Source organism: Herpailurus yagouaroundi, unplaced genomic scaffold (assembly GCF_014898765.1).
Source record: "Herpailurus yagouaroundi ecotype Mexico unplaced genomic scaffold, PumYag 162, whole genome shotgun sequence".
In the NCBI taxonomy this organism is placed as follows: Eukaryota; Metazoa; Chordata; class Mammalia; order Carnivora; family Felidae; genus Herpailurus; species Herpailurus yagouaroundi.
In genome coordinates, this window is record NW_024412403.1 from 70,204,597 (window position 1) to 70,232,125 (window position 27,529).

The following is a 27,529-nucleotide window of genomic DNA, read 5'->3' on the forward strand; positions in this document are numbered from 1 at the left end:
TGGTTTCGCATGTTTGCTTAATTGTTTATTAGTGTGTACCAGTTGTACAAGAAAATTGACATTGGATGGCCCGTGGGATTCAGTCATTCTGAAGCTCAATCATCTCTGTATCTTCCTTTAAAATTGCCAAAACTGTGCTTTTACTCCAGCCGAACCCTGGGGTTTTGGGTAAAGTCGTTGACCTTGATTAAACCATCAGGACCAATTCTGTTTGGGAAAAATGTATATCTGGGGTTAGTTCGTTTAACAATCAATCTTAAGAAAGACAATATATTAACTCTCTCACTCCAAGTGAATTCTGCTGTGGCTTCTGCCCTTATCACCCTCTTTTTCTCTGACCTCTTGGCCCCCTGCTCCTCCTCCTCCTCCACTCCTACCCTACTCGTCAAAGCTGAGTGTGAGCCAGAATCATCTGGGGGGCTTGCTAAGACACAGATGCCTGGGCCCTGCCCCTGAGTTTGTGACTGGGTATTTTAGGCAACAGCCTGAGAAGTAGCATTTCCAACCCCTCACCAGAATCACTGTCCTATGCCATTCTTTTTGCCCTTTCCCCTTTGCTTTTGGGTCCTTATTTCTTGTTCTTCACAACATTTCTCTGTTCCCAGGGCAGTATAATGTAGTAACTTCCCTATATCCTGGCCTGCTATGTTTGTTTTACGGGTATTCTTTCCCCTTCCATGTGTAACAGTTTACTTACACTTCCTGTTCAATGTAGTTCAGCATTCGGCTGACGTGTGAGGCAGAGATCTCCCCATCCACTTCGGCAATATATGTGTACAGAAACTGGAAGGTGCTAAATGGGATCCGGGGAGGTCCACAGTCATGGTCAGATGATAACACTTCGCACACTATCTTGAGAGTTTTGGCAATGGTCTATAAAGCCATAAGATAAAATGAGAAAAAAAGTCACTATTCCAAATTAAATTCCTAAGATGAGTTTAGGAGCCAGAAAGAAAACAAAAATATTGCTCTCATAAAATGAAATGGGAATGATGTAATACTCTGGAAAGCTTAAATATTTTTTACCCCCAAATGTCATTTAATTCGATCTAAAAAATATTGATATCCTGGGTGTCTTTCTTTTTTTCCTTTCCTTTCTTTGTTGGAGGGATTCTCTCGAGGGACTAAGTTTATGAACTGCTCAATACTTTACGATATTTATTACTTTAATCAGAATAACCTCACAATTTTTATATTATAAAAAATTAAAATTATTCTTATTGCTCTCCAATCTTACCTCTAAAGAGCTGAGGTAATTAGTCTAGTTTATATGCTCCAGCAGTCTGTGGAACAATGCCACAGTAGGGGCAAGGAGGGAGGAGAAGGTGAGTCCCTGGGAAGATAGGAGTCCCAGATACAGGAAAAGTGACACTGAACATTAAAACCACGTCTTCCAAAACACGTAGATCCATCTAATCAGAACACCTAGTATTTTTTTTTTTTTTTTTACATTTATTTATTTTTGAGAGACAGAGAGAGACAGCATGAGCAGGGGAGGCGGAGAGAGAGAGGGAAACACAGAATTAGAAGCAGGCTCCAGGCTCCAAGCTGTCAGCACAGAGCCCGATGCGGGGCTCAAACCACGAACTCTGAGATCATGACCTGAGCCGAAGTCGGATGCTCAACCGACTGAGCCACCTAGGCGCCCCAGAACACCTAGTATTTTATTTTATTTATTTTTTATTTTTTGAGAAAGAGTGAGAGAGAGTGTGCATGCATGCAAGCAGGGTAGAGATAGAAGGAGAGGAAGGGAGAGAATCCCAAGCAGGCTCTACACTCTGCATGATGCCTGACACAGGGCTCGATCCCACAACCCTGGGATCATGACCTGCGCCATAATCAAGAGTGGAGCATTTAACTGACTGAGCCACCCAGGTGCCCCAAAACACCTAGTATTTTATATGACATAGCATTCACCTTGTTGTTGCTGGGGAAAAATTAAGTAGATGATGGATTCCAGAGGGTTTATGGTATAGAAGCAAACACTGCTTACAATGAAACTTGAACATTTAAAAGATCATGTTCAGAAATGAGGTTTTACCTGTGTCTTTAAATAAACCTACTGTTTATATAAATTTCACAAGTGAAAAAGTTGTGAAATTACGGGATAAAGGAAAGAAGTGATTCGAAGAAAGGATTGTTTAGTTCTGAATTAGCAAAGATAGGTCAGCATATATGTCTTAATGGTTTACCAAAACAGATGATGTGCAGATTATCCGTAAATACCTTCCAGGGATCAGTGAAAAATGAGTCTGGAGTGGTGAACTGGGTGTGCCTGGGTGAAAGAAAAGGCAGCTGCACTATCTCCCCAAAGGCTGGCCAGCACAGTTCTTTCTTTGCAATTGCTATTAGCTGTTCTGTTCACTTCCTCCCCCTGAATATAATGGAAGTCTCAATAATGGTTCTTTAACTGGTGTGTGTTACCCAGGGGTGTAAATGGGTATGTCAGGAGGTATATGGGGATGCTGAGTAAACTTGGCCATCTTCCTAACAGTGACAAGTGATTTAAACATTTTTTGCATTAACTATTAATTTTAATTGATTTAATATTTACATTTTGTTTCTCTGCATTTACAAACATTGCCATTTTATGAAACAGAAGCATCAATGCACATGAATTTTAAAATGATAAGCCACATTATGTCAAAGAAATTTTGGTTTGCAGTAGGCCACTTTCATTGACTCTCCCCTGCCCTCGGGAGTCCTCACCTGGAAATCCTGTGAAGTGCTTGTATGTGGCAGAGGGGCAGGCACTTCCAGGAAGGAGGGTGAGAGGCAGGCAGACAAAAGGCTGGGTAAGAGGCTGTCAGGGAGAGGGAGGGGCAGGTACGTGACATGACGTCAAAGGGGTTTGGGGACTCTATGATCTCCATTCAGGGCTCATCCTCTCTGCTTCTCTTTAAATAAATAAAATAAAAAAAGAATCCCCTACTGCCTTTGTTCTGCAGACTCATCCAGGTGGGGGTGCTGTTAAGGGCTGAACTGTGTTCATCCAAAATTCATATATTGAAGCCCTAACCCCAGGACCTCAGAATGTGACTATATTTGGAGATGGGGCCTTTAAAGAGGTAATTAAGGTAAAATTAAGTCATCAGAGTGGGCCCTAACCCAATAGGACTGCTGTCCTTATAAGAAGAGGAGATTAGGACATAGAGACACCAGATATATGCATACCCAGAGGGACAGCCATATGAAGAAACAGGGAGACAAGGGCTATTGACAAGCCACGGGGAGTGGCCTCAGACACCTTGATCTCAGACTTCCAGCCTCCAGGACTGTGAGACAATAAATTCCTGGTGTTTAAGCTGCCCAGTCTGTGGCAGCTCTACAAGCTAATGCAGGCGCTTTCTACTCTAAATAGTATCTTTTGCTAGTCACTCAAACACAAACCTTTAAGCTCTATCGTCTTCATAAGATTTTAAAATATTTTAAAAGATTTAATACATGGATGAATGGGTAAAGAATTCTCTGGACAAGAGCTTTTTGGAAAACTTAAATAAATCTAACATAAACAGGGATCTGCCTTCTGTTGCACAAGATTTTTTTGGTCATGTGGGGCTCTACTTCATAAAGAGAGCCTTTATAAGCATCTTCTGAGACTCATTTTCAAACCCAGAGGTGAAAGGCTCAGAAAGTGAATCATTTGCTAACAAAACATGTCCTTCCTTCCAGTGAACACAATTACATGATCTTCCTTTTCTATAACCAGTCTCAGTGGAACACGAGGTAATATATGCTAGTCTAACGGAAGGAGTGCTGAGAGAGAAGAGGAATACAAGTCTGCGTGCCACAGTCTTTTGAATCATGAGTGTAGAGCCAGAGAGCTCAAGAAAGTACCTGCTATCTAAAATTCCTACCAGTAGACTGTAAGGAGGGAAGTGGTTTTTCTAAATGGCACCAAGATCATGGCTGGCTGGTGAATTGGCAAAGGAAGGAGGAAATTCCTGGGCTTGCCTCTAAGGATTTATGACTTAACTAGAATGCAAAGCCTCCACCAGACTGATGGCTCCTACCTCCACTTTTAAGCTCCTAGCAATAGTCCAGCATGAAAAAAATGGGTAAAATGGGCCTATTCCTGGATTCACAGAGCACCTTTTATTTACAGATTAGCCCTTTAGACTGACTTCACCTCTAGGTGTTCTATGATCTTGGGATGAGGAGGGGCACAGATACCTCAGGACCTCTCAGTATTGGAGGAGCCCACTGTTATCCAAAGCCAGGCCTGAGGGTATCTCAGTGGAAGCAGAGAAGGGGGAATAGAATCACAGAATGTTAGAGATGAAAGAACTTCATGGAACATCTAATTCAACCTCCTCATTTTAGAAGGAGGTAGAAAGATACAATTCCCCTCATGGTTTCCCCTCCCCAGCTTGGAGGCAGACATATCAAAGTAAACCTAAGCAGCTGCGCTGTGAGCTAAGCAGAGGGAGGAATGGAATTTAGCTTTCCATAGTTACTCTTGGTTCCTGTGAGGTATGTGGACAAGGAAAGGACTCACACACCTCACCAAGGGATGTGGGAACCCCTTTCTTTGGTGGCTTTGCAGTCCTGAAGTCACTCTTTCCCTATTATGCACTCTGCTGCCATCTTGAAGAGTGGGGTGGTGTGAAGAAATCTGAGAGCTGGGCCTTTACCTCAAAGCTGTTTCAGTTACTGCATCAGACTAATATTCCTGGACTAGATCGAATCTACTTATTTTCTTACTTAACCCTTTGTGGGTAGGGTAGACCAGGAAAATCAGAATTAACTACAGACAGGGGTTCCCAGGTGGCTCAGTTGGTTAAGCGGCCAACTCTTGGTTTTGGCTCAAGTCATGATCCCTCAGTTCATGAGATCCAGTCCCGAACTGGGCTGTACAGTGACAGTATGGGGCCTGCTTGGGATTCTCTCTCTGCCTCTCCCCCCTCTCTGTCTCTCTCTCTCAAAATACATAAACATTGAAAAAATAACAAACTACAGATAAAATACAGTATGTTCCCCTCTCCTCACCCCAAACACTTCTGCAAGTAGTATGAATACATTTGTGACCCTATGAGAATTTAATAAAATGTGTCAATTTTTAATTTTCCCTTCTGGATTTCCCCCAATCTTTGGGGTTATTTCCACAGAAGTGTGATAGTGATGACAGGCAAAACATCTACTCTGGCTGCATTTTCCTCTCCTCTTTGGAGGAGAGCAATTAATTCATTATATAATGTTATTATTAGGACAATGAGACAAAAAACCATGAATGAATGGCCTCTCCTCACCTTGTCTCTGAAGAAATGGTTATAATGATGGGGCACCTAGGTTGCTCAGTCGGTTAAGTGTCCAACTTCAGTTCAGGTCGTGATCTCGCAGTCTGTGGGTTTGAGCCCCAGGTCAGGCTCTGTGCTGACAGCTCAGAGCCTGGAGCCTGCTTCAGATTCTGTGTCTCCCTCTCTCTCTACTCCTCCCCCACTCACACTCTGTCTCTCAGTCTCTCTCAAAAATACACATTAAAAAAAATTATAAAAAAGAAATTATTGTAATGAAAGTTGCAGGGGAAACCCATAGGAAAAGTTGAACTATGTAGTATTTCTCATAACTTTTGTCAGAAACAAAAATGTCAGATACATATCCCAAGCATATTCAAGAACAAAGAATAAGATGGTGTTTAGATTTGTTGACTGATTCAAACTACCTCTGTGTCCCATTTGCTTTTGGTGGAGGCAATGATTTTCTCATTAACTTTCAAACTTGCATGTATTCCAGGGATGTTTAAAAAAACATGTTTCTGATTTGTTTTGTTTATTTTTATTATTTTTTTTTAACATTTATTCGTTTTTGAGAGACAGAGATAGAGTGCAAATGGGGGAGGAGCAGAGAAAAAGGGAGACACAGAATCTGAAGCAGGCTCCAGGCTCTGAGCTGTCAGCACAGAGCCTGATGCAGGGCTGGAACACATGAACCACGAGATCATGACCTGAGCCAAAGTCAGACGCTTAACCAAGTGAGCCACCGAGGTGCCCCCAGATTCATTTTCATTTAAGCTATTATAACAGTGTTTAACAAGAGTGAGTCCACATCTAAGAGGATACCTAAAAAAAAAAATATATATATATATATGTATATATATATATATATGAACTGTGTGCAGTATCTTTTTCTTTAAAAAAGAAACATTCCTTTTCCAATTGTAAATCAAGTCAAATTTGGAAAAGGCATGAATTTGTATGAGCATCCTGCATCCATGATGATGTCAAGACTATAAGTCTGGAAATAGCCTCATATCTCCTTTCCTGCTCTCTCATCTCTGATTTTTATATACAGTTAAGCTTATCAAATAGTAGTTTCTATAAGGCTGTACATCTTTTTAAAAGTCTCTATTGGTATATCCTCTAGGTATCTGAAACCCAAGTGTAAGCAAATCTACAGCTGGCTCTTGGTTATCTTTAGGAATATGGGTGGAGTGGTGACAGAAATAAATCTGAGTGCAATGTCTGAAATTCACAAATAATCCAAAATCCACATTCGAATAACCTCTCCCCAGGGTCTGATGACAGTTTTCCCCTCTCTCCTCCTTCCCCCTGCTTCTGGCTGATGAGCAGAGGAAAGACCTAACTCAGAGAGGAGGAGAAGTAGACAAAAGAGGCATACTCATCCTCAGCCCAGGAGACTGACCTTGTGTGCAGAGCCACTGCTCTTCCAGGCTCAGACAGAGCTTTTCCCGTAAGGAACAAAAAAGCAGTAAAGCTCACTTACAACTCCAAGAGAACTGCAAGCAAGGGCTAAAAACTTCAGCCACTCAATCTCCTCCGTGAAGCGGCCCACGTTCATCACACTGTTAAACAGATCTGTTGGGAGACTCAGCACCTTCCATATCTGGGCCAGCTCATCTACATGGATGATCAGTCTGCCAGCAACCTGCAGGCCAGGGCACGGACACAAGACAGAGAATGAGGGATAGGATGAGAGGATGCCCCGAGGGACAATGCACAGCAAAGCCCATGTTCTCCCAGCACACAGCAAAGGGTTTGGTAGGGGGTGGTGGTCAGGGGTGGACCCTGGCAGTTCTCTTTGTAGGGTAGAGAAACATTCAGTGGAGTGGAAAGCATGCTGAGGTATAATTCAATCATTTTAACTCTAGATGTGAAAATCATAGGGAAATAATACACTTATTACATTTTCGTTTTTTTCTGATGCTTTTATTGTCTGCCGTTTCATCCCTAGTTTGTCCCTAGTTTGGCAGATAGGATAGACTGAAAATGAAACACCAAGGGGCAGAAGACTTGTCTGAGACCACTGATCAGTGAGGAAATAAAAACTAGATATTAAGTCTCTTGCTCCTAGGGTCTATGGACATCTTTGCACTAGACTTCCCATGCAACCCTCACACTTTCCCAAGAATATTATGGGGTCTGTGGTCTGGATGCCTAATATTACTTGGTCCCAGGCATGTCAGATCTCTGTCACATCTGTTGCATAAGGAGCTTGATGGTTAAGAGGAGGAAGGGAACAAATGGCCAGTTGTTGGCCAACGATGTAAGAAGCCTACAGATGCCCCAACAAAGTACTACTGCACCTTCCCTGCCCCTCTCACTCTAGTGAAATGCTAAGCCTCTGGGAGCAAGGCAGTTGGCTGTCAGTCCTGAATCACCGCAATCATCTCTGTCCTGGATTTTAAAGTGGAGTTTGGTGGTGCTAAACATTATTGCCTGAGAACTGGCCAAGCTGCAGCTTTGTCAAGTCAGACCTTCCTCATCCACTCACTGGGAAGTTCCCAGAATTATGTGGCTGTGAAGAGAGCCAGGATTTTCTCCAAAAGCTAGGTTATGTCTGCAGCTGAGATAACTGGGGAACTAAATCACGCTCCTCTCCAAACTGTGACCGGCATCATATTATGATCTTGATGAGTAAGGCAGACATTGTCAAGGGACTCTGGATCTGCACTCCTCTGGGGTGAAGGGATTAGTATTGAATTGAGCCCCTGGACATTCTGCCAGCTTCAGGGAAACCTGGGATGACTCCACTGATAACTCAGCTTACGGTCTATTTCATTATCATTCCTATTTCCCCAAGAGAAGATTTACTTCCAAGGCATCTTTAGTGAATTTCATGATACTGAGTGGCCAGCTGGCTGGACAGAGGATGGTGAGCTTTTGTTTTTTATCCACCTGGACTAAGCATTGCCCATCCTCCCCCTTGATGCTGGGGTGCAGCCCTTACCCGAGAATGCAGGATCTTTAGCAGCTCAGGTGTAAGCTCTGCCCAGTTAGACAAAGCCATTCGCTCAGACCGCTCTCTCACTGGAGGAATCTCTCCACGAGACATAGCCCCAAAATAACTACAAGAAAAAAGTTAGGTGGGTGGGGAGAACATCCTATATGCCAGTGGCCTCTGGCTGCTTTGAGAATCCCCTTCCCCTTTTCTTGAGGGGAGGGGATGGAGAAAGAGCATTTGTTAGGGGCTTCTATATGCCAGACACTTTGTTTCGTTACATCAATGTACAGGAAAAGCCTGAATATGTTACTTTCCCCTCAAGGTATAAAGAACACTTAGGAAGTAAAAAGATTTGCTTCTCTCTAAGGATGAGGAATGATCAATAAAAATTTTGGTATGGAATTCCCTGAAGCATCTTGAGCCTGGGTTTTTTCCCCAGTCACCCCTCCTAAGTGTTTTATATACACATGTGTGTGCACGCACACACATATACATACACACACACACACACACACACACACACACATATAATAGGAGATATATATGTGTTCTATACAATAGATATGCATATAATATATATGTAATATAACAGTAATTTGTTTCTCTCTCCTATCATATACATTACACATACTACATATAATTATATATGATATGTATATACACATATGCACATATACATACATATGTACATAGACTATACGTATTATACACATTATATATATATGTATATATAACACCACACACACACACACACACACACACATATATATATAATAGAGAAGAAAGGTCACTGTTACTTTAAATCCACCTCTCTCTTTTATGGAGGAAGAATCCTAGTTACCTAGAGGACTGTCTTTCAAACATAAAATCTTTATTTTCAATAAAATGGCTATTGACATACTAAAAGGTGATATTAGGTAGGGGGTAGGGATATGCGCTCTTGGAAAAAAGCTGGAAGAGCACTAAAGTGACCTGTATAAGAAAGAGGAGGAGAGGAAGCCGCTCTAGGGGTGATCCAGGAAAGGTCTCCAGCTGGAGGTGGTGAGACTTGGGCTTAAAGGAGGAAGGGAGAGAAGGTTGGCAGGGCACTAAGGGAGGCTCAGGTGAGAAGACAAGCCACAGAGGGTCGAGACCACCTTATGTGGGGTGTGTGAAGTAAAACTGTTCTCTACCTTCCTTCAAAAATTTTCATAAAAACTTGCCTGCTCATAGATGTTTTGTGGCGTGGACTTTGTTTTGATGCAAGGTGAAAAAAATGCTGAGTCCTATTTCAAAACTGGCTTCAGATAAAAAGGGCTGCCTGCAGCAGGCATGGACATAAGCAGTTGACACACGGGTCACCAATGCTGTCGGGAAGGGACTGTCTCCTTCAAAAGCCTTGTTAGTAATTATCCCTGGATCACATGCCTCTGCCTCTCTCTGGTTTAGTTTTCATGAATAAATATTTTCACTATTTTTTCCCCAAATCCGGGTAGTATAAAAAGAATGCAGAGGGAATTTTGTAGAAGCCCATTTTAGGGTCAAGCCATACAATGATGGGGATGAACCACTGCCTGTCCCTATGCCACAGACCAATGTAGAGCTAAAGCTACAAGGCCTAAAACAATACCTTCCAGGTACCCCTCAGACGTCAGCAGCAGAGAGGGCAGAAGAAATACTGTCTGGACGCCTTTTACAGTGTGCAGTGTTGGGGTACACGTGGGTTCAGACTGACAACAGGAGTGGACTAGAGAAACTTGGGTGGCATAAATGGGAGAGACAGAAACATGGCACCTCATTTGACAGAAGTGACTGTGCAGCTAGAGAGTGAGACTCAGCAGCAGTGTCTTTGGACTTTCTGGTCAAGTTATTTAGAGAATGTGAAAATGAGGCTGTACTCCCGGATTTAGTACCCTGTGGGTCATTTAGCTTCATTTGCAACCAGGAGTTGCAGGGTTATTCGCATCTATGACCAATTCGTGTGGTCACACATACCATGAGACAAGTTTATGTCCTGCTGATGTCCAGGAGATGATTTCTTCACTGAGAGCACCTATGTAGGGAGATGCTTGCTTGTGATGAATTAAGCACAAAATTAAGACATATTTTGTCTTGGAAATACTTTATGGGGTTCCTAAAGTGCCATGGGCTTGTAAGTCACATAAAACCATCTGATAAGTGCTTTTCAGGTCTGAATAGATGGAGAGTGCTCTCAGGTCACGCTCTCCTTTTTCACTGCAGTTAAACTACAAACTGATTCTTCACGGATACTTAAAAAATTTATAGCACACGATACAAAATGGGAGCAAGCTGGCTACAACAGTGGAATGTTTTCTCCCATAAATGTCAGGGACAATCGCAAGAAATGTCATTTTCCTTGTTACAAAGCAGCAGCATAATAAAATGGGGCTTTAAACTATTGGATGGTATAAAACAAAGTCTGTCTGAGTATGCCAAAAGAAATTAGTCTTCTGATGCCAAAGTTCAGTCTGAGAGAGAATATATAAAATTTAGAATGGAAAACAAAACAGTGTTCGTTACTAGCAAAGCAACCCCATTATGTTCCCTTTTACGAGCACCACTGGCTTATTTTCCTTCCATCTGTGAAAGCTTCATCCTGACCCAAACCCTGAGCGGGAGTGCACCGACTCAGAGACTGAGGCTCCACTCAGATAACGCTGTGCGCCTTCTCGAGGTGCCCACATCTTCCCACCTGCTCAGTACGCCTCATGCTGAAGACTTTCTCCCTTCCCCCAGCCGACCGGCGAGGCTCCACAAGCCTCTCTGACGCCCCTTTTCCCCCTGAAACGCTGCTGAGGAGGTCAGCATTAAGCAGTAAAACTAGCCTGAAAATGGTCCAGGAGGTCTGGTAAGCGCCCACCCCCTGCCTCAAGCCCCAGATCCCCAGTTTCGAGAGGGCATGTCTGTCTAAGAAGCAATTCCATAGCTGAGAGGCTTTCTGCGCAAAGCTGTTGCAATCCGGGCCAGCGGCTGGCTACCGCGGCGTGAGCTCCTTCCACCCAGCAGCCTCCGGGGGTCGCTCCCGAAAACGGGCCCTGAGCTAGAGGCACGGTGTTTTCGGCCAGGCCCGCGCTCCTCCGGCCCTCGGGCACCCCGTTTTGCCTCCTTGCTCCTCAGTGCAGCGTGCACTGGGTGGACATCTTCATGTTGAGGGAACAAATTAGCTCCGACAAACACTAAAGAAAATAACGATTTCCCCGAAGACAAGGTACAGAATGTCTGGCTGGGGCAAGAACGGGGCTGAACGGCCGCAGAGGAACGGGTCTCAAGAAAGCGCAACCGCAGAGGTGAACCAGCGTGGACTGAGCGCGCGCTGCCCGGCCCGCGGCCACATCGCCTCGCTCCCCGAGGCGCGTTGCTGCTCTCTAGTGGTGAGACCAGAGACCCGGCCCTGGTTTAGACGAGGGACTGACTGCAGGCGCGGCTGCTGCCGGGCTTCAGGCGCCTGTGTCCTCTGGGACGGGGGAGGGGTGCAGGGACCGCCCTGGGACGTGTGCCGCCGAGCTGTGGGACTCTACTCCTGCTGATCGCCCCAGGACACTTGGCCGAGTGCTCTGGCGGCCTGTCGCTCAGTCTGGGTCGCTTAGGGGAGGGCAACCCACCCCGGCCCGGTGTGTTTTCTTGCGGTGTGGATTTTAAATCATCAAAGCAATTCGAGAGCTGAACATCACAAAGATTATGCTAATCAGTCCTGATTCCCAGTCTGCAGTCCTGACACCCTCCTCAGTTTTCCGGACGACCACCCCTCCTCCACCTCCAATGGGAACCTGGGGCTGAGGTGAGAAGGAGTACGTACTCAGCCGCCCACTGGATGAGATCCTGTGGCTGGGTCCGAATGGCGGCTTTGGTGAATTGCTTCAGCAATTCCGGCAGCTCCGGGGGGATGCATATTTGCTTATCTGTCTGAGGCATTGATTGGATGACCTAATGGCAGGGGAAAGATAAATAAATTAATTGAGAATCTTTGAATCATAAAATGACAGGAATCCTGGACCAGAGGTCACCCAGCTTCTGTTTGATCTCCATCCTGGGGAGTTCATTACCCCACAAGGTATATACATTCCATTGTTACACAACTCCGAAGTTAGAAAATGGGTTACTAACCGCTGCTTTGTGTTCTTGTAAATAATTACGTCCTCTACTTAAAAACCGCACAATTCGTCTTCATTTAAAAAGTAAAGATCAGCAAGAAGTAAGCAAAAATATCCCCTAATGATGTTACCCCAAAATATTGGACATCTTCCAGAATGTTTTCAATATAAATACATGTATGTTTGTATAAATAAAAATGGGGTCGTGCATAACAGCATATCATGAACATCTTCCATGTCACACACACACAACTCTTATGGCAGGATAAGTTGTAGCAAAATTTACTCTGTGAATATTATTTGATACTAGGCTATTTCCAAATAAAAATAATCATTAAACAGCTCTCTGGTGAACATCTCTCCCTACATCTGCATGTATTTATCTTTTCTAATTGTAAAAGACAAAACTTGTACATTTCATTCAAAAAGTTCCAGGACAAATTGAAACAAAACATAAAAATCCATAGATGGTACACAAACAGCAGATTAAAAGATTTTGTCTGCTGTTAGCAGAGAAAAAGAGACAAGATAATCCAAAAAGTCCCACATTGGGTGCCTGGCTGGCTCAGTTGGAGGAACTTGCAACTCATGATCTCAGGGCCGTGAGTGTGAGCCCCACACTGGGTGTAAAGATTACTTACATAAGTAAACCTTTAAAAAGAAAAAGCAAAACAAAGCCCCCCGCCCCTTCAAAACACATACATGTTGGACAAATCCCAGAAAACACACCTTTCAGATTGCCTTGCTGACATGGAAGAAAGCAAGGGATATCCTCAAGTGCCAAATAAAATGAGTAAAGCAGAAACCAAACTGGTAAGCAAATGAAGAAGGTAAGATGCAAATGTAGATGCCCAAAACTTGAAACTCTCAGACAAATGACCAGGCAAGTTGCAAACAAATCAGGTCTTAGGCCCACAAAAAGTGAACAACTGAAGCAAAGGACTCTCTTACGCCCACCCCACAAACCTGATACCCTCCCAAGTTCACACACCCTCAACATAAACGGTGGAAATACTCTGCCGGGTGGGGGGGGGGGGGGGGGGGGGGGGGGACACTGAAATGTGTCTCCATTGTTGCTTCTTGTTGGGGGCAAGCTAGTCTCCCACCAGTTTGTTGCCACAAACTAGGTCTTAGTGTAATAGGTCAACTTATAAGATAGCAGAAAGCTTATTGTATATAAGTTCGGCTTAACCTCACCTTTCATGAATAATTGAGATAAAAGCTTATGTAGTTCCCTATTAGGGTTATGGGAAATTACTAACCACCCTATCTCGCTTCTGTAACTTCACCGGCTTGCTAAATAGATAACTTAGGTTGCAAAACGCTCCCCCACCCCTTCTACCAAGATCTGGCCTAGGCAAAACCAACATGTAAAAAGTCACGAACTCACTGCCCCACGGTATCTTAGGTGTCTAACTATGATTGTTCATTTTAAACCCTCTTAGGACAAAGAACTTTAAATTGATAGGTTCCCGCCAAAACTAATGTCTGTGTGTCACAATATAATTGGTTACCATGAAATGTTGTAAATTGTAATTGGTTAGCTAAATAATGACGTATTCTGACTTGCTAAAATCCATATAAGCTCGCTGCTACCTTTGTTCAGGGCCATTCTCTGCACTTTTCTCTTAAGATCAGGAGATCAAGTTTGGCCCGGCTGTGAATAAAATCTTGCCTCACTTCTATTCGGCGTCTGGTGGTTTTTTCAACAGCGCCCTGTTTCATTAGTTGTAGATTTATACCTCCGACCCTGTTGGGAAGTCCCAAGACAAGAAACTAAAGTGGCTTCAGGTTGGTAGTACTCCATTATCATTCATTGTATGTTCTTTCATTTGGAAGAGTAGAAAGATTTGATTAATTTTAGACTTTGCAAAAACTCAAGTATGCATAGCAACATTTCAAGAGTAATTACTATGAAAATAATATAAACACCAAACTAGTAGAAAGGAGAAAAGGAATTAAAAACAATAGCAACAATGGGGCGCCTGGGTGGCTTAGTAGGTTGAGCATCAGACTTCGGCTCAGGTCATGACCTCACAGTTTGTGAGTTCCAGCCCCGCATCAGGCTCTGCACTGACAGTTCAGAGCCTGGAGCCTGCTTCGGATTCTGTGTCTCCCTCTCTCTCTGCCCCTCCCCCACTTGTACTCTGTCTCTGTCTGTCTCTCTCTCGAGAATAAACATTAAAAAAATTAAAAAAAAAAAAAAACAATAGCAACAAAACAACTTGATCGACCCACAAGAAGCCAAGAAAGGAGTGGGGAAAGCATAGGAAAAATGGGTAAACAACATGATAGAAAAGAACCCATATACAGTATATCCATAATCAAAACAAAAAGAAATGGTCTTAAGTGTGGCCATTAAAATTATCAGACCAGACTTTTCAAAAATCCAAATTTGGGCACATCTGAAAAGACATAAAGACACAAAACAACTGAAGGTGAGAGGCTACATGGATAAATAGGCAAATAAAACCAAAAGAAATGTTCATACCAGACAGGAAACTTAAAGGCAAAATGCATTATGAGGAACAAGGAGGGTCAGCTCATAATGATAAAAGCTTCAATTCAGTGAGAAGATAGCACAGTTCTCAGTGAGTATTGCTACAGATACCATCAGGGGTGAATGCTGGATGGAAAGGAAATCTGTTGTTTAGGGTTACATATATATGTCATAATATTACAACAAATAGCAAGGGATGACAAACACAGATTCCAACTTTCAGTTTCCTCTTTTGGGGAGGGAGAGAAGGTCGTCAGGGAGATGCAACAGAGATACCAACACCATTAGTGATAGTCTATATTTGAAATTGGATGGTGGCTGCATAGATGTTTGTTTCATTAGCTTTAATCCTATATTTATCATGCATTTTATTTTATATGTATGAAATATTCCGTAATTTAAAAGTTACCATTACATTTGTTTCTGATAACTTTTCAATCCATTTTATCTAAGAAAGGGCAGTGCCTTATTTTCTCATATTGTCTGAATATATGTATAAAATTGTGGTTAGGCACACATGACAAAATTTACCGCTGTAACCATTTTTGAGTGTATGGTTCAGAGGCATGAAATGCATTCACACTGTTGTGCAACCATCACCACCATCCATCTCCAGGATTCCAAAACTCTGTACCCATTATACAATAATTCTCCATTTCCCTCTCCCCTTAACACCTGGCAACCACCATTCTGCTTTCTTTATTTATGAATTTGACTACCCTAGGTACTTCATATAAGTAGAATCACACAATATTTGTTCTTTTGTATTTGGCTTGTTTCACTTAGCATAATGACCTCAAGTTACATCCATGTTGTAGAGTGTTATTATTCCATTGTGCGTGTGTGTGTGTGTGTGTGTGTGTGTGTGTGTGTTCAACCTGTTGTTGAACATTTGGGTTGTTTTTGTCTTTTGGCTATTGTGAGTAATGCTTTGATGAACTAGGTATACAAACACCTGTTCAAGTCCCTGCTTTCAATTCTTTTGGTATATACCCAGAAGTGGGGTCGCTGGATCAGATGGAAATTCAATTTTTTATTTTCTCAGGCAGTGCCATACTGTTCCTTCAAAGAGGCTGTACTTTTGCCTATTTGTATTTATTTTGACAGGATATTTTAGTTGTGCAATTATTTGATTTCTATTCTAAGGTTAAAATGGCATCATGTAAATGAAAAGATGGTCGAACCTTAATTAACCAGGCTTCCATGATAACAGTAAGAATGACAGCCCTTGGTCATTACAGAGTAAATTTAAGCAAAGCCTTTACCCCATTGCCTCTTCTAAGAATATTCCGAGATCTCTCTCCATTTTTGGCCAATCTCTGGTGAGTTCTCCATATCTACAGTCTTTTCGGAATGCTTACTCCTTTTATAACCTCTTGCAATTCTTTCTGCTCTCACCACCCCATTTTTCCCTTAAAAGTCATCAGTTATACCTATTAACTTCTGGTCTATGCCAGATACTATGTTAAGTATTCTGCATACATATTCTCACTTAATCCTCAAAATATCCCTATGAGGTAGATTATATTATCACTATTCCACAGATGATGAAACTAAGGAGAAATAAAACTTTTGAAAGGACATGTAGCTCTTAACAGACAGAAGCAGGATTTGAACACACACAGTCTGATGTGGGAGATGCCTGTTAAACATGACTGTCCTTTCCTTCTTGAGGTTTTCTCTTCCTTTGATGGCATATACCATTCTTGTCTTTCTATTTTCGTCAGCACTCCTCCTCTGTCCCCATAACTTTTTTCCTCCTTCCTGGTGACAGACGAGTTTTCAATCTTCCCAAAACTCAGTCTTCAGCACCCTGAGCTCCTGTCTTTCTGTCCTTCTTGGAGAGCTCACATCCTCTTCTGGCTCCATCTACCACAAAATGGCATTGATTATACTTGTCTGTCCATCCCTGACCTCACTTCCTACTATCTCCAGGACACATCTCTACTAAAATTCACTCTCCATCTCCCAACTAAGTCCCATTCCTAAATTCGTTTCTGAACATCATGCCACTATTTTCTCAGTCATTTGACCTCCAAGCCCTGGGGAGAAGCTTCATCAACCCACAAGAAGGCAAGAATGGAATGGAGAAAGCATAGGAAAAATGGAGAAAGGATAAACGACATGATAGCAAAGAATCCATATACAGTATATCTGTAATCACAATAAAAAGAAATGGTCTTAAGTGTAGCCATTAAAATACAGAAATTATCAGACCAGATTTTTCAAAAATCTCTCACTAAATCCCATTGATGCTTCCTTTGAAATATGTCTCCAAATCTTCCCTTCCTATTTCTACTCCTTTTATTCAGGTTCAGCCCCTCACCACCCACTGTGCACTTCCTAACTGGCATCCCTATGTCTCAGGTCATTCTCTGGTCTAGTCTGTGTGCCCAGCATGTCCACATCTATATTCTACGCTGCTGTTAATAGGTCAGAGAGCCCTGCTCACAAAATGGCAATCATATCCTGACTTTCAAGGTTCTCTATGATTTATACACAATTTTAAACTAGAATTTTTCTAGCAATGTTTACCAACACAAATTTCCAACACATAGTCTACTCTGGCCTATTTCCAAGAGATTATATATCTGAAGGTTAGCACTTGTTCATCCATTGTTAGTAGAACTCTATCTTGCTTTTCTATTTTCCTCAGTATTTTGGTAATTCTGGCTGGCTTACTTGAAGTGCTCTCTTTTTTTCCATCTATTCAAACTCTACACACCCCTAAGATTCATCTTGCGTCCTACTATGCCATAGGCCTTCCTAGAAAACTTGAGAATCATCAGATATTATTGTAATACACATTTTACCATTTCACCCCATTCTATCTTTTACAGATCTCTATAGCTGAGTTTTCTACAAGTGGCCAAAGCAGAATGGGCTACAGGTGTCTCCAGGAGAGATCGATGGTTGTAAACTTTTTATAGTGATACAAAATTTACAACCATTTTACAACCATTCACCTACTTACAACGGTTGAAATTATATGTGGATACTGTTTGGCTCAGTCAGTACACTTCCATATTCCAGTAATTATTGTTTTTGTGCTTAAGGTTTTATGTGCAGCACCTGCCAGGGGAGATGATTGTGTAGGGTTTTCCACTTTAACCATCATGTTAGAACCATCTCCATAAGTCTGATAAACATTGCTTAATTGTAATGTATTTGTTATTAGTGATAATCGTTTGTGCATATGTTTCAAATACTTAGGTCTTCCTTTGATTTAATTTGCTCTTATTTTTCACATTTTTTTCCCCAACAAAGAAGGCACATATGCCTCATCATTATCATCATCACTTATTCATTTTTTGAAATTTTGACTTGATTTGTATAGTTATTTATTCTTGGCTTTTGATGTAAAATATTCAAAATCTGATAATGAAATTTTATAATGACATTTGTTATAGAAATAAAAAAACAATATTTCTAAAAACAAATAATAATGGAAAATAATTGGTTTAGTTGAGGGGTTTGAACCTTTTTAATATCTTACAAAAAATAGTTTTCAAACTATTCTAACTCCATTTGATTTTAAGTAATCGTTTATATTTTTAGAAATCTAACACTCTGATTATTAAATAATAGTATTTTCAAAATTCCCACTTTACTTATCAAATGCTCAGTTTTCAAAAATTTTGTGATTTATTTAAAAATACTTATAAGAAAATGGACCTTATTTTCTTTACAAATTGATTTGTTATGGTCAAAAGACTTGTAGTCACCTTAATACTTGAAATATATTTTTTATTTTCCTACCATAAAGTAAAATTTAAAATTAAATATGAATCATTTTTATTTATACCTATTACTATTTTTTTAAATTTTATTTTAGAGAGAGAGAGCATGAGCAGGGGAGAGGGGCAGAGGAAGAGAGAGAGACTCTTAAGCTGGCTCCACACCCAGTGCAGAGCCCAACACGGGGCTGGATTCCACGACCCTGGGATCATGACCTGAGCCAAAATCAAGAGTGTGATGCACAACTGACTGAGCCACTCAGGAGCCCCTAATATCTATTATTTTTAGTGTTATTTAAAATTTAGATTTGTTTTACCCTGATCATTTTTTGTCTATCTAAGTATCTTATTTGCATGGAAAAGTTATCAAATGAAGAAAATGGTGCCAGACAAATTATGCCAGGGACTTAGCAGAAAATACATTACACAGACAATTTCTTAAGAGACCAATTCTTAAAGTCTCTGGTCTCAGGACCCCTTAAAAGTTACTGAGGACCCAAAGAGCTTTTGTTAATATGGGTTTTATCTACCAATATTTATCATTTTAGAAATTAAAACAAAAAATTTAAATATTAGTTTTAAAATAAAAATAAACCCTTTACATATCAACATAAGTAACATTTTAATGAAAAATAACTATACCTTCCACAAACAAAAAACCCCATAGTGAGAAGAGTGGCATTGTTTTACATTTTTTGCAAATCTCTTCATGTCTGGCTTAATGGACGATAGCCAGATTCTCATATCTGCTTTGTACTCAATCTGTTATAGTATCACACATCATGTAGCTTCTGGAAAACACTGTACGCTCTTAAGAAAAAGAGTGAAGAAAGCATATCGTGTTTTAATATTATTACAAAAAGTTTTAATTTCATGGACTCCTACTCCCCAAAGTCTCCAGGCTCCTCTGAAGTCCCTGAAATCACACTTCGAAAACCACTATTTTTAGGAAACTTTACAACAGTATTTACAATAGTAGTTTACATCAGATTGGATCCAAGATGCTAAGTAAAAGTTCCCATAATTAAGAAATAAAGCCAACATGTCTCTCACAGTTGTAGAATTACTCATTTTACCAACCTGCCTGGGAAATGACCACATGTTTGGGATCAAACGAAGCCAAGAAAAGATATAAATGCTATTCTGGAATAATACTATTAGAAGATTCATTGATGACATTCTGTACAAGACTAATGAATCAAAGCATTTCCTTGCAGAGTGGTGAATCTGCAGTTGTTAAGTAACTGCATTCAGTTAATAGCACTAGTTAGAATCCCTGGAGAGGAATGCTTGGAAAAGTATTGTTTTGCCAAAAAGTACCAAAACTACTCAGGGCGATGTACATGGAGTAGTAACTAAGTACTTTAAAACAAATCAGATGTTCTAGATTATGCAAGCACAGCCGTTCCTATACTGGTGGGAAATCTGTGATGACAGGAAGGTGGGAAGGCTTTACACTCTATCTGCTCTCCATGTTCTCCGTGCCTGTGATGCAAGTAAGACATTATTTTGTTCACAATGAGCTCTTGTCTATACTTCCCCTGTAAATGTGAATTCCACATTAAAGTATGTTACTAATAAAATCCGAGCCATTCTGGTTCCGTCTGTTTTCAGCTTATGTGAAGAAACTGCTGTTTCCTACCAAGGTAACTATCAAAGGAAAAGCTTTTTCTCTGGAGATTAGGAGCTAAAAGAAAAATTGAAAAAAAAAAAAAGTCAATGATCTTTGCTGCAGAGTTGTTGAAGAGAGATTATTGTCTTCAGAAAACTGGCCTGCTTGACATTTTTGAGCACCAGAATGAATTTAATCAAAATCTCAAGGAGTGTCTGAAAATAAGTATACTAACAATCCTTGCAGATTGAAAGGAAATGTGAAGTTACATGATACTGATACTCTAGCTTCAATCCTAAAGAGACTAGCAGCAAAACATCTGTTAAGTGTCACATTATTTGGAAATACATGATATGAAAAAGTTCAAGTGCATTAGAAATCTATTCATGTTATCATGAGAATTTCAATGAAAAAAAGAAAGAAGTTAAACAATCCAGGTTCTGGTTAAGAGTGAGAAAGGAGTTTCTGTCAACTGCAGAAAAATCAATAAATACCCTTCTACTATTTGCTAAAAGCCATATGTGAGGCAAACTTTTCCACTGATGTTAACTGTAAGAATTCGAAGAAAACATCATTAAAAGATTTTTGTCAGGAACCTCATGTATTCATTTCAACACAAAACTTGATATAAAGCAAACTCATGATAAGAAAACAAACTTGACTTCTCTTTATAAAGTTTTCAAATGTTTATTTGGGAGTTTTATTCAAATTAAGCAGTTATATCTTCACTGTTACTTTGTATTTTACTTTTTATTATAGTTATGTAATAAAAATGCACTGAATTTTTGTATAAGCTCCATAAAAACCTCCCAGTACCCTCCAGTTTACCTCAGTGTGTGCCTTCCATTTATTTCTTTGTGTGCCGTCACTTGAAAAAGGTTGAGGAAGTGCAAGCACTTCTGTAGAAAAACTTTTAAGTTTTCTTTCAATGTTTAAGTTTCAATGTTTTAAGATTATGTGTTACAGAAGAAATTCTGGTAACTATTGCGATTGATTTCTAGTAAAACCTGAGATTTCTATAACTTAAAAAGAATGTCCATTAGAAAACAAACTGTAAAAATAGTGGTTGTTAAAGGAAAAATTAGCTTCTAGTTTAAAATACTCACCTAGAGTATTAGAAGCCAGCAAGAAAGTTTGGCACAAATTAGCAAAGTGGATAGATTTCTTTTGATTGCAGGGAAATAGAATTCACAGAATATTCCATGGGCCAAAGACACCTGGGACTTTCTAAAGAAAACAGGAGCCAAGGGAAGAAAGTAGGAACATCTGGTTAATCACTGGCAGAACCTCTCTTACTGAGGGAGCATTCTAAGGCAGTGTAACCTTACACTAGTTTTATAAATAGGAGCTGGGATTCCCTCATGAGAATTGACGTTGCTTGCTGGGTTGTTAGAGGAGGGGTCTTTAAGATTTCTGACGCTTATAAAACACCATAGCACGAACAAGTTTTAAGATGGCCATGTGATTCTAAGATTGAGATCAGCTGAGTGCATTTGAAAGAACAGAAAAGTTCTAATCTATTACTAATCTATTCTTATTTTATAAAGCAGTAACAGCATAATAATCTTTACAATATCAGCGAGTGCATTACACTCCAACCATGCCTCACTTCTACTCTGGAACTGCTTCACTCCTGCTTCCACCTTGCTTGATTTGTGCGTTCTCCATCACTATAATTCTATTTTTTGTTTAATTTCCAGTGGACGACTTTCCCCTCAAGGCTGCATCCCACCCAACTATTACTGTCCCTACTCTCAGTACATGAAGTCATTACCTACCTGAGTGAGATGTCAGAATGAATTCACACAGCCATCCTTTGCCTACCTCAGTGTATCTAAACACATTTTCATGCTTCTTTGCATACCCAGTACTTTTTAAATTATATACCAGACATGTAAAAACTAAAGTTTCTAGTCTGTTGTGCCACTGGTGTTTGACTAACAAAAGCCTTGTCAGTTTCACTTTCCCCCCCAGGATAGTCTCTCTGCAAAGGGTCAAGCACAATCCTCAGTCCACAGCCAGAGTTGGCAAATAGCTCCAGGGGAAAAAATGGCTTGTGATCTTCAGCTCACCTTGGAAGGGCTCCACACCCTCCTGGAATTTTAATCAATCTAGTCCTCATTGCTTCTAAAGCCCTCTGCTGTCTTTACAATGTTTTCAAAACTATTTTCTCTAGATTTTTTAAAGTTGTCGCAGTTGGAATCTTGAGCTGCTGCACCCTCCTGTATTCTAGCTGGAGGTCAGGCTGATTTTTGTGGCTGCAACCAGAGCTCTACCCCAATGCTTCCCAAATCTCCAATTGTAGACTCTCAACCACGCTGCAGTCCTATCTACCAGCTACCCTTTCCTATCAGTTCCTCTTTCCCATAAAAGCACCTGAAACATACTTCTTTTACTTTCTCAGTTGCCTTGTCTAATACATCATGGCCATTTTTAAAAAATGTTTATTTTTGAGAGAGAAAGAGGGAGAGAACTAGTGGGGGAGGGGCAGAGAGGCAGGGGACAACAGAGAATCCGAAGGAGGCTCGTGCTGTCAGTGCAGAGCCTTACATGGGGCTCTAACTCAGGAACCACGAGATCATGACCTAAGCTGAAGTCAGACGCTTAACCAACTAAACCACCCAGGTGCCCCCATTATGGCCATTTTTGATTTATCCTCCTTCTCTTTCATTCCCTACTTCAGTCCCTGACGAGTTTTAGAAAACTGTCAAGAAAACAAAAAGGAGCACCTTTAAAAAAAAGGAAGGAGTTCAATTTGACTTACACTAATTTCCGTTTACAGATGAGAGAACTGACGTACAAAAAGGTGGAGTGCATTGGCGCAAGGTAACAGTTTTATGTTGGAGCTGAAGCAAGAATCTGGGGTTACGTCACTGCTCTTTCCATACTATACTCCCTCCCTCTCTCTAAATAACGCACTTACACATTATGGATTTTCTCTAGGACAAACCTAGTCTCAAATATTATGTCCTGCTGTCCCCCTAAATCACTGAAATATCCAAGATATTCCCATTTGTATCATGAAAAGTACATTTTTAGAATGTTGAAGTGGAACAAAAATTATTTGTCAGAGTATGTCCTAATTTTTTTGTCCTGGTGATATGGTAATTGTCTAACTACATTACACCCAGTTGCAAAGAATGAAAGGATGCCCAGCATAAGAAGGGCCTAAGAGCAGTCATTGCTCATTCGTGACCTCATTTAATCTTTACAACACCCTATTTGTAGGTAATTTCTAATATTATAATCATTTTCCCAATGGCAGGAAACTCAGGCTGTTTTCCCACATAAAATGTCTTAACCACTCATCACATCACTCTCAAAAATCTTTAGTGGATCTTCATTTCTTTTCTTGTCAAAATGATGCCATGTCTGACTTCCAAGTTCTCCACAATTCAACTTATTCATATTAATTAGCTTTGCCTCTCCAACTTTATTTCACAGAAATCTGAATCTTTTTCCATCCTGGGCTTGATCCACGGTCAAGCCAATTTAGCATTTGGATGCCAACAGCAATATTGCTAAGAGCTGTCCTACCCGACCTTGTCCTTTTTTTTGAGCAGTAGTTTTTGGCTTTGTTATCAGCAAATTTATCAAAATTGCTTATATATCATGCTAATACCACCTCTTGGAAGTTATGAGTTCCACATATTTATCATTTAACAGGTGAACAGGTATCTCTTTTGATTTATCTTAAACTAGCCACGCTAATATTTTAAATCCCTCAGGTTCATATCACGGTCCACAAGCCCAGGACACCCTTTACAGACTGCTACATTAACTGTGCTCTCTACAGTTGCATGACACATCTTCTAATTTGGGGATCAGTGTACAAAACTGGGGTCACTTTAACACTGTCTGTCATAAGTTTATCAGCCTTCATTTTTTCAGAATGAAGTTGTCAGAATACCCCCAACATCACGTTCATACTTTTCCTTGTCTTCCCTACCTCCCATTTCATTATAGCATTACTATGATTTAGAAACTCAAAATACGTGACAACTCTGAGGGAATGCACCACAGTTTTCCATATAAGATAGGGATCTATTTTTTTTCTGTTTCTTTTGTTATTCATGATGATGTTCAACATTGCACTTGTCTTTTCCAACAGAAAAACACTGTCCTTCACAGCAGGGTGAGGTATAACACCCACAGAGCAGAGAAAGCTCTAGTGAAGAGGCATTCTTGGCTATTAGACAGGAGACCAGGATTCTTGTCCTAGGCCTGTATTTGACTGATTATGTGATCCTGAGCTAATAATCCAATAAAAATTTATGGATCAGGACTAGTGCTGAATACTGTGATACAGAAATAAATGAGTCATACACCCTACCCTCAGAGAGCTCATGAGTAGTAGAAGAGAGTGATAGGAAAATAAGTGACTAAAATAGGGTATGATAAGTGTTAAAAAGTCTGCACTAGATATAGGAAAACAGAATCTTCTAGGTAAGACATCTAACATTTACAGGTAGGAGAAAGTCATCAGAAAATTCTTCCCAAAGAGTGATGGTATTTGAACAGAGACTTCGGAAGCCTGGTTTGTTCATTGTTGTATTGTCAATTCCCACAATAGTGCCAGGTATAGATACTCAGTAAGCATCTATTTACTGATAAGAGCAAGGAAGGATTTTTTTTTTTTAATGGCTAGGACTCCTTAGACAAAGGTATGGAAGTATCAGAGAATGTAGTGAATTAAGGGAACTGTGAGTAATTATGGAGGATTAGGGTGGGCAGAGGTGGAGTGGTTGGGTCTAGGCCTGGAACTATAGACCAAGTCCAGAATATAAGAGGCCTGGTAAGCTTTGCTAAGGCTTTAGAACTTTATCTTGAAGGCAATAGAGAGACACTAGAGGATTTAAGCACTAGGGTCACACAATCAGATTTGGGTGTTAGTTTGATATGCCTGTTACCAATTTATTGCCTCTCAGCTCCAAATTCACCCTGCATTGCCTTCTCAGCAAAAATTGAACCAGGTTCTTTAAATATTTCTCCTTTGTTATCTGCCGTGTCAAACTCTATTGGTAGAGTTTGATACTGGAGGGATACTGGAGGAAGAAAGGGTTTCTCTTGCAGGTTCCATATGCTCCACTTGCTAGGTGTCAGGAGCATGAAGTTTCTCCAGTGATGCAATCCTGTAGTGCACAGCTTCTCCAGCCTCTGGTTCCTACAGGATGTAATCTCATGCATGTCTGACTGCCACAATGCATGGCAGCTAGCAGGGCCCAATGCCTAGCAGCTTCCCCTGGCACCTCTCTTGGGAAGCTTTGTAGTAGAGTGCTCCCACTAAGTTTGGGCAGAGAACAATATCACCCATGGTCATATTCTTTTCGTAAATGACTTCTTCAGTGTCCTAGACTGTGGATTTTTGCCTGCCTGGCACCTCAGCAATTTTTCTACCATTCAGTGAGTTGTGGCCACACTCTTTGACAAGCTCTTGGGAGGTCAGCTCTTTCTTGGGCAATCTATCTCGAGGGTAGTGGTTGCTCCTTATATTTGTGATTACTATATACTTCAGATCTCTCCTTACATCTTAACTAGCCAATCTTCCATTAGTCCAATCCCATTATAGCTAAAAACTCTTTAATGTTGAATGCTGTTAAATTTGTATATGATTTCTTACTCTTTCTTGGACTCTGAAACACATATTGAAGGATCAACAGCTGTGTAAATGGGCTAAAGGAAGTGGAGTGAAGCTCCAGGCAGGGAGGTTGGTTAAAAGAATATGGTGGCACATTTAGCAACAACTCTTGAGATCATCATTGCCTTTTAGCAGTTACAATGGGGAGGGATAAGAGAGGCAGAAGTTAAGGACTTGGGAACCAGTGTAGGAGGAGGAGGAGAGAAGAGTATAGGGTGACCCCACTTTTCAAGTGTGCGTGACTGGGTAGATGGTAGTAGAAATGGAGGACACTGAAGGAGGGGCAGGTCAAATTCTTCCATGTTTCATTTGACTCTCAGGAGTTCCATGTACTTTTGAGCCACAGAGACTTAGAATCATAGTCTCCTCAGGTTGAAGAGGCACCAAAGCCCAACTTTTCTGCCTTTGAGCAATAGAGACCATTTGTTCACATCAGATAAGTGAAGAAAGGTCCATTCTATCTTAATATTCCATGATTCTAAAGTTTTACAAAGTTCTTTTCCACTCCTAAAGCTCTCAGTATGGTAGACCTTCCTCAATTATTTATTCCAGGCCCCACAACTCTAAAATTCAATGGGTTTCCTTTTTTTCTGAAGCATACATGCCACCCAGTGTGGAATGGCAGGTCAACACATATGTGCTGGGTGCTGAAGAATATAGGACTTGTCAAACGTGGAATATAGATTTGTTTCTGGAATTGCTCATTTGGTTTTATTGGTGTGGGCTAAGTAGAGCTTCAGTTCTATTAATGAAAGGCCACAGTTACGTGAATGAAAGGCTCCAGACACCAGAATCTCAGAGGCAGTTTCTCTGAACAGCTCTTGGAAACAAGGACCAGGCAATCGTATACACTAGTCAGGGTTTGGAATAGAAGGTAGTGGGTTTGGGACACATGGTTCCCCTTGCTCGGAATTAACTCCTCACTTTTTCACAGGTTCTTAGATCTCAGGTCAGTTCCATTACACCTTCTCAGAGCACCACTTACCTGCCTCTCTCCTGGGCAGCACTTGTCTCAGCTCTAATTACATTATTTGTGCGATTTTTAATGAACACCTGCCACCCCCATTAGACTATGTACTTGAAGGTAGGGACAGTTTCTGCTCACTATAGGAATAGCCTAGCCTAGAATATAGTCACTGATCAATAGACATTAGGAAAATGAATGATTGATAGCAGTTTTTATAGTGCTACTCATGTCCACTAATCCTCATGACAATCCCCCCACAGGTAGGAAAAAAAAAAGTGGTTTGGCTAGTCAGTGGGGGTCTCTGATCCTAGATTCCGTTCGGTTTTCAAATCACCATCGTCTGTGTGAGAAATCATAAAATAGTAGCCCTGGGTACAAAATATACACGTAGCTTGGGTACAGAGCAGCAATCTCCCAAGATCATATTCTCTTAAAGATCACAGCCCCGTCCTCTTGCTCGGTGAACAAGGAGGGATTCAGAATCCAGGTGAGCCCAAGGGCAGGACTCTTCCCTCAGACCCGCACAGCCCTCGGGGCGCTTGGGGCACTTCCCTCCCTCTTCTTCCCCTAGGGGTTGCTACCTGAGGCTAGCTCTCAAACAGGCTGTCGGGGACGAGGCCTCACCTCGCACCTGGCCTCAGGCGGAAGGAGATGTGAGGACAGATGGAGTCCCACACACCCTGGGCGGGGGCTGGGGAAAGCCGCAGAACTTGGGCGGGGAAAGGCGGTACCAGCTTTGGCCTCAAGGGACAGGAGAGGTGGGGCGGGACCAGGCTTTGTTAGCGCTTCGCCTTCCCCTGGCA

General features: G+C 41.1%; 1 protein-coding gene across 9 annotated transcripts; it reads right to left on the minus strand.

The window, feature by feature from the left end:
* ROPN1 (rhophilin associated tail protein 1) lies at positions 1 to 27,529 on the minus strand. 9 transcript variants are annotated; one of them, XM_040484732.1, is made up of 7 exons: positions 27,358 to 27,526; positions 21,228 to 21,348; positions 11,978 to 12,105; positions 8,188 to 8,305; positions 6,724 to 6,885; positions 698 to 873; positions 1 to 207 (listed from the first exon to the last, which is right to left on the minus strand). In XM_040484732.1, the coding sequence occupies exons 3-7, from the start codon at positions 12,091 to 12,093 to the stop codon at positions 141 to 143; spliced, it is 639 nt and encodes a 212-aa protein (XP_040340666.1). In that variant the 5' UTR covers positions 12,094 to 12,105; positions 21,228 to 21,348; positions 27,358 to 27,526; the 3' UTR covers positions 1 to 140. The 9 variants fall into 9 exon arrangements, with proteins under 9 accessions (XP_040340666.1, XP_040340664.1, XP_040340663.1 ...); XM_040484730.1 differs by having other exon boundaries at positions 27,351 to 27,526; XM_040484729.1 differs by having other exon boundaries at positions 27,308 to 27,526.

Coding starts and splice junctions, on each gene's coding strand:
- ROPN1 (XM_040484735.1), bottom strand. CDS start 12,093: ATGCCTCAGACAGATAAGCAAATATGCATCCCCCCGGAGCTGCCGGAA. Junction 6,886..8,187: donor TAAAGATCCTGCATTCTCGG/GTAAGGGCTGCA, acceptor CCTGGCCTGCAG/GTTGCTGGCAGACTGATCAT. Junction 208..697: donor AACTACATTGAACAGGAAGT/GTAAGTAAACTG, acceptor TTTCCCAAACAG/AATTGGTCCTGATGGTTTAA.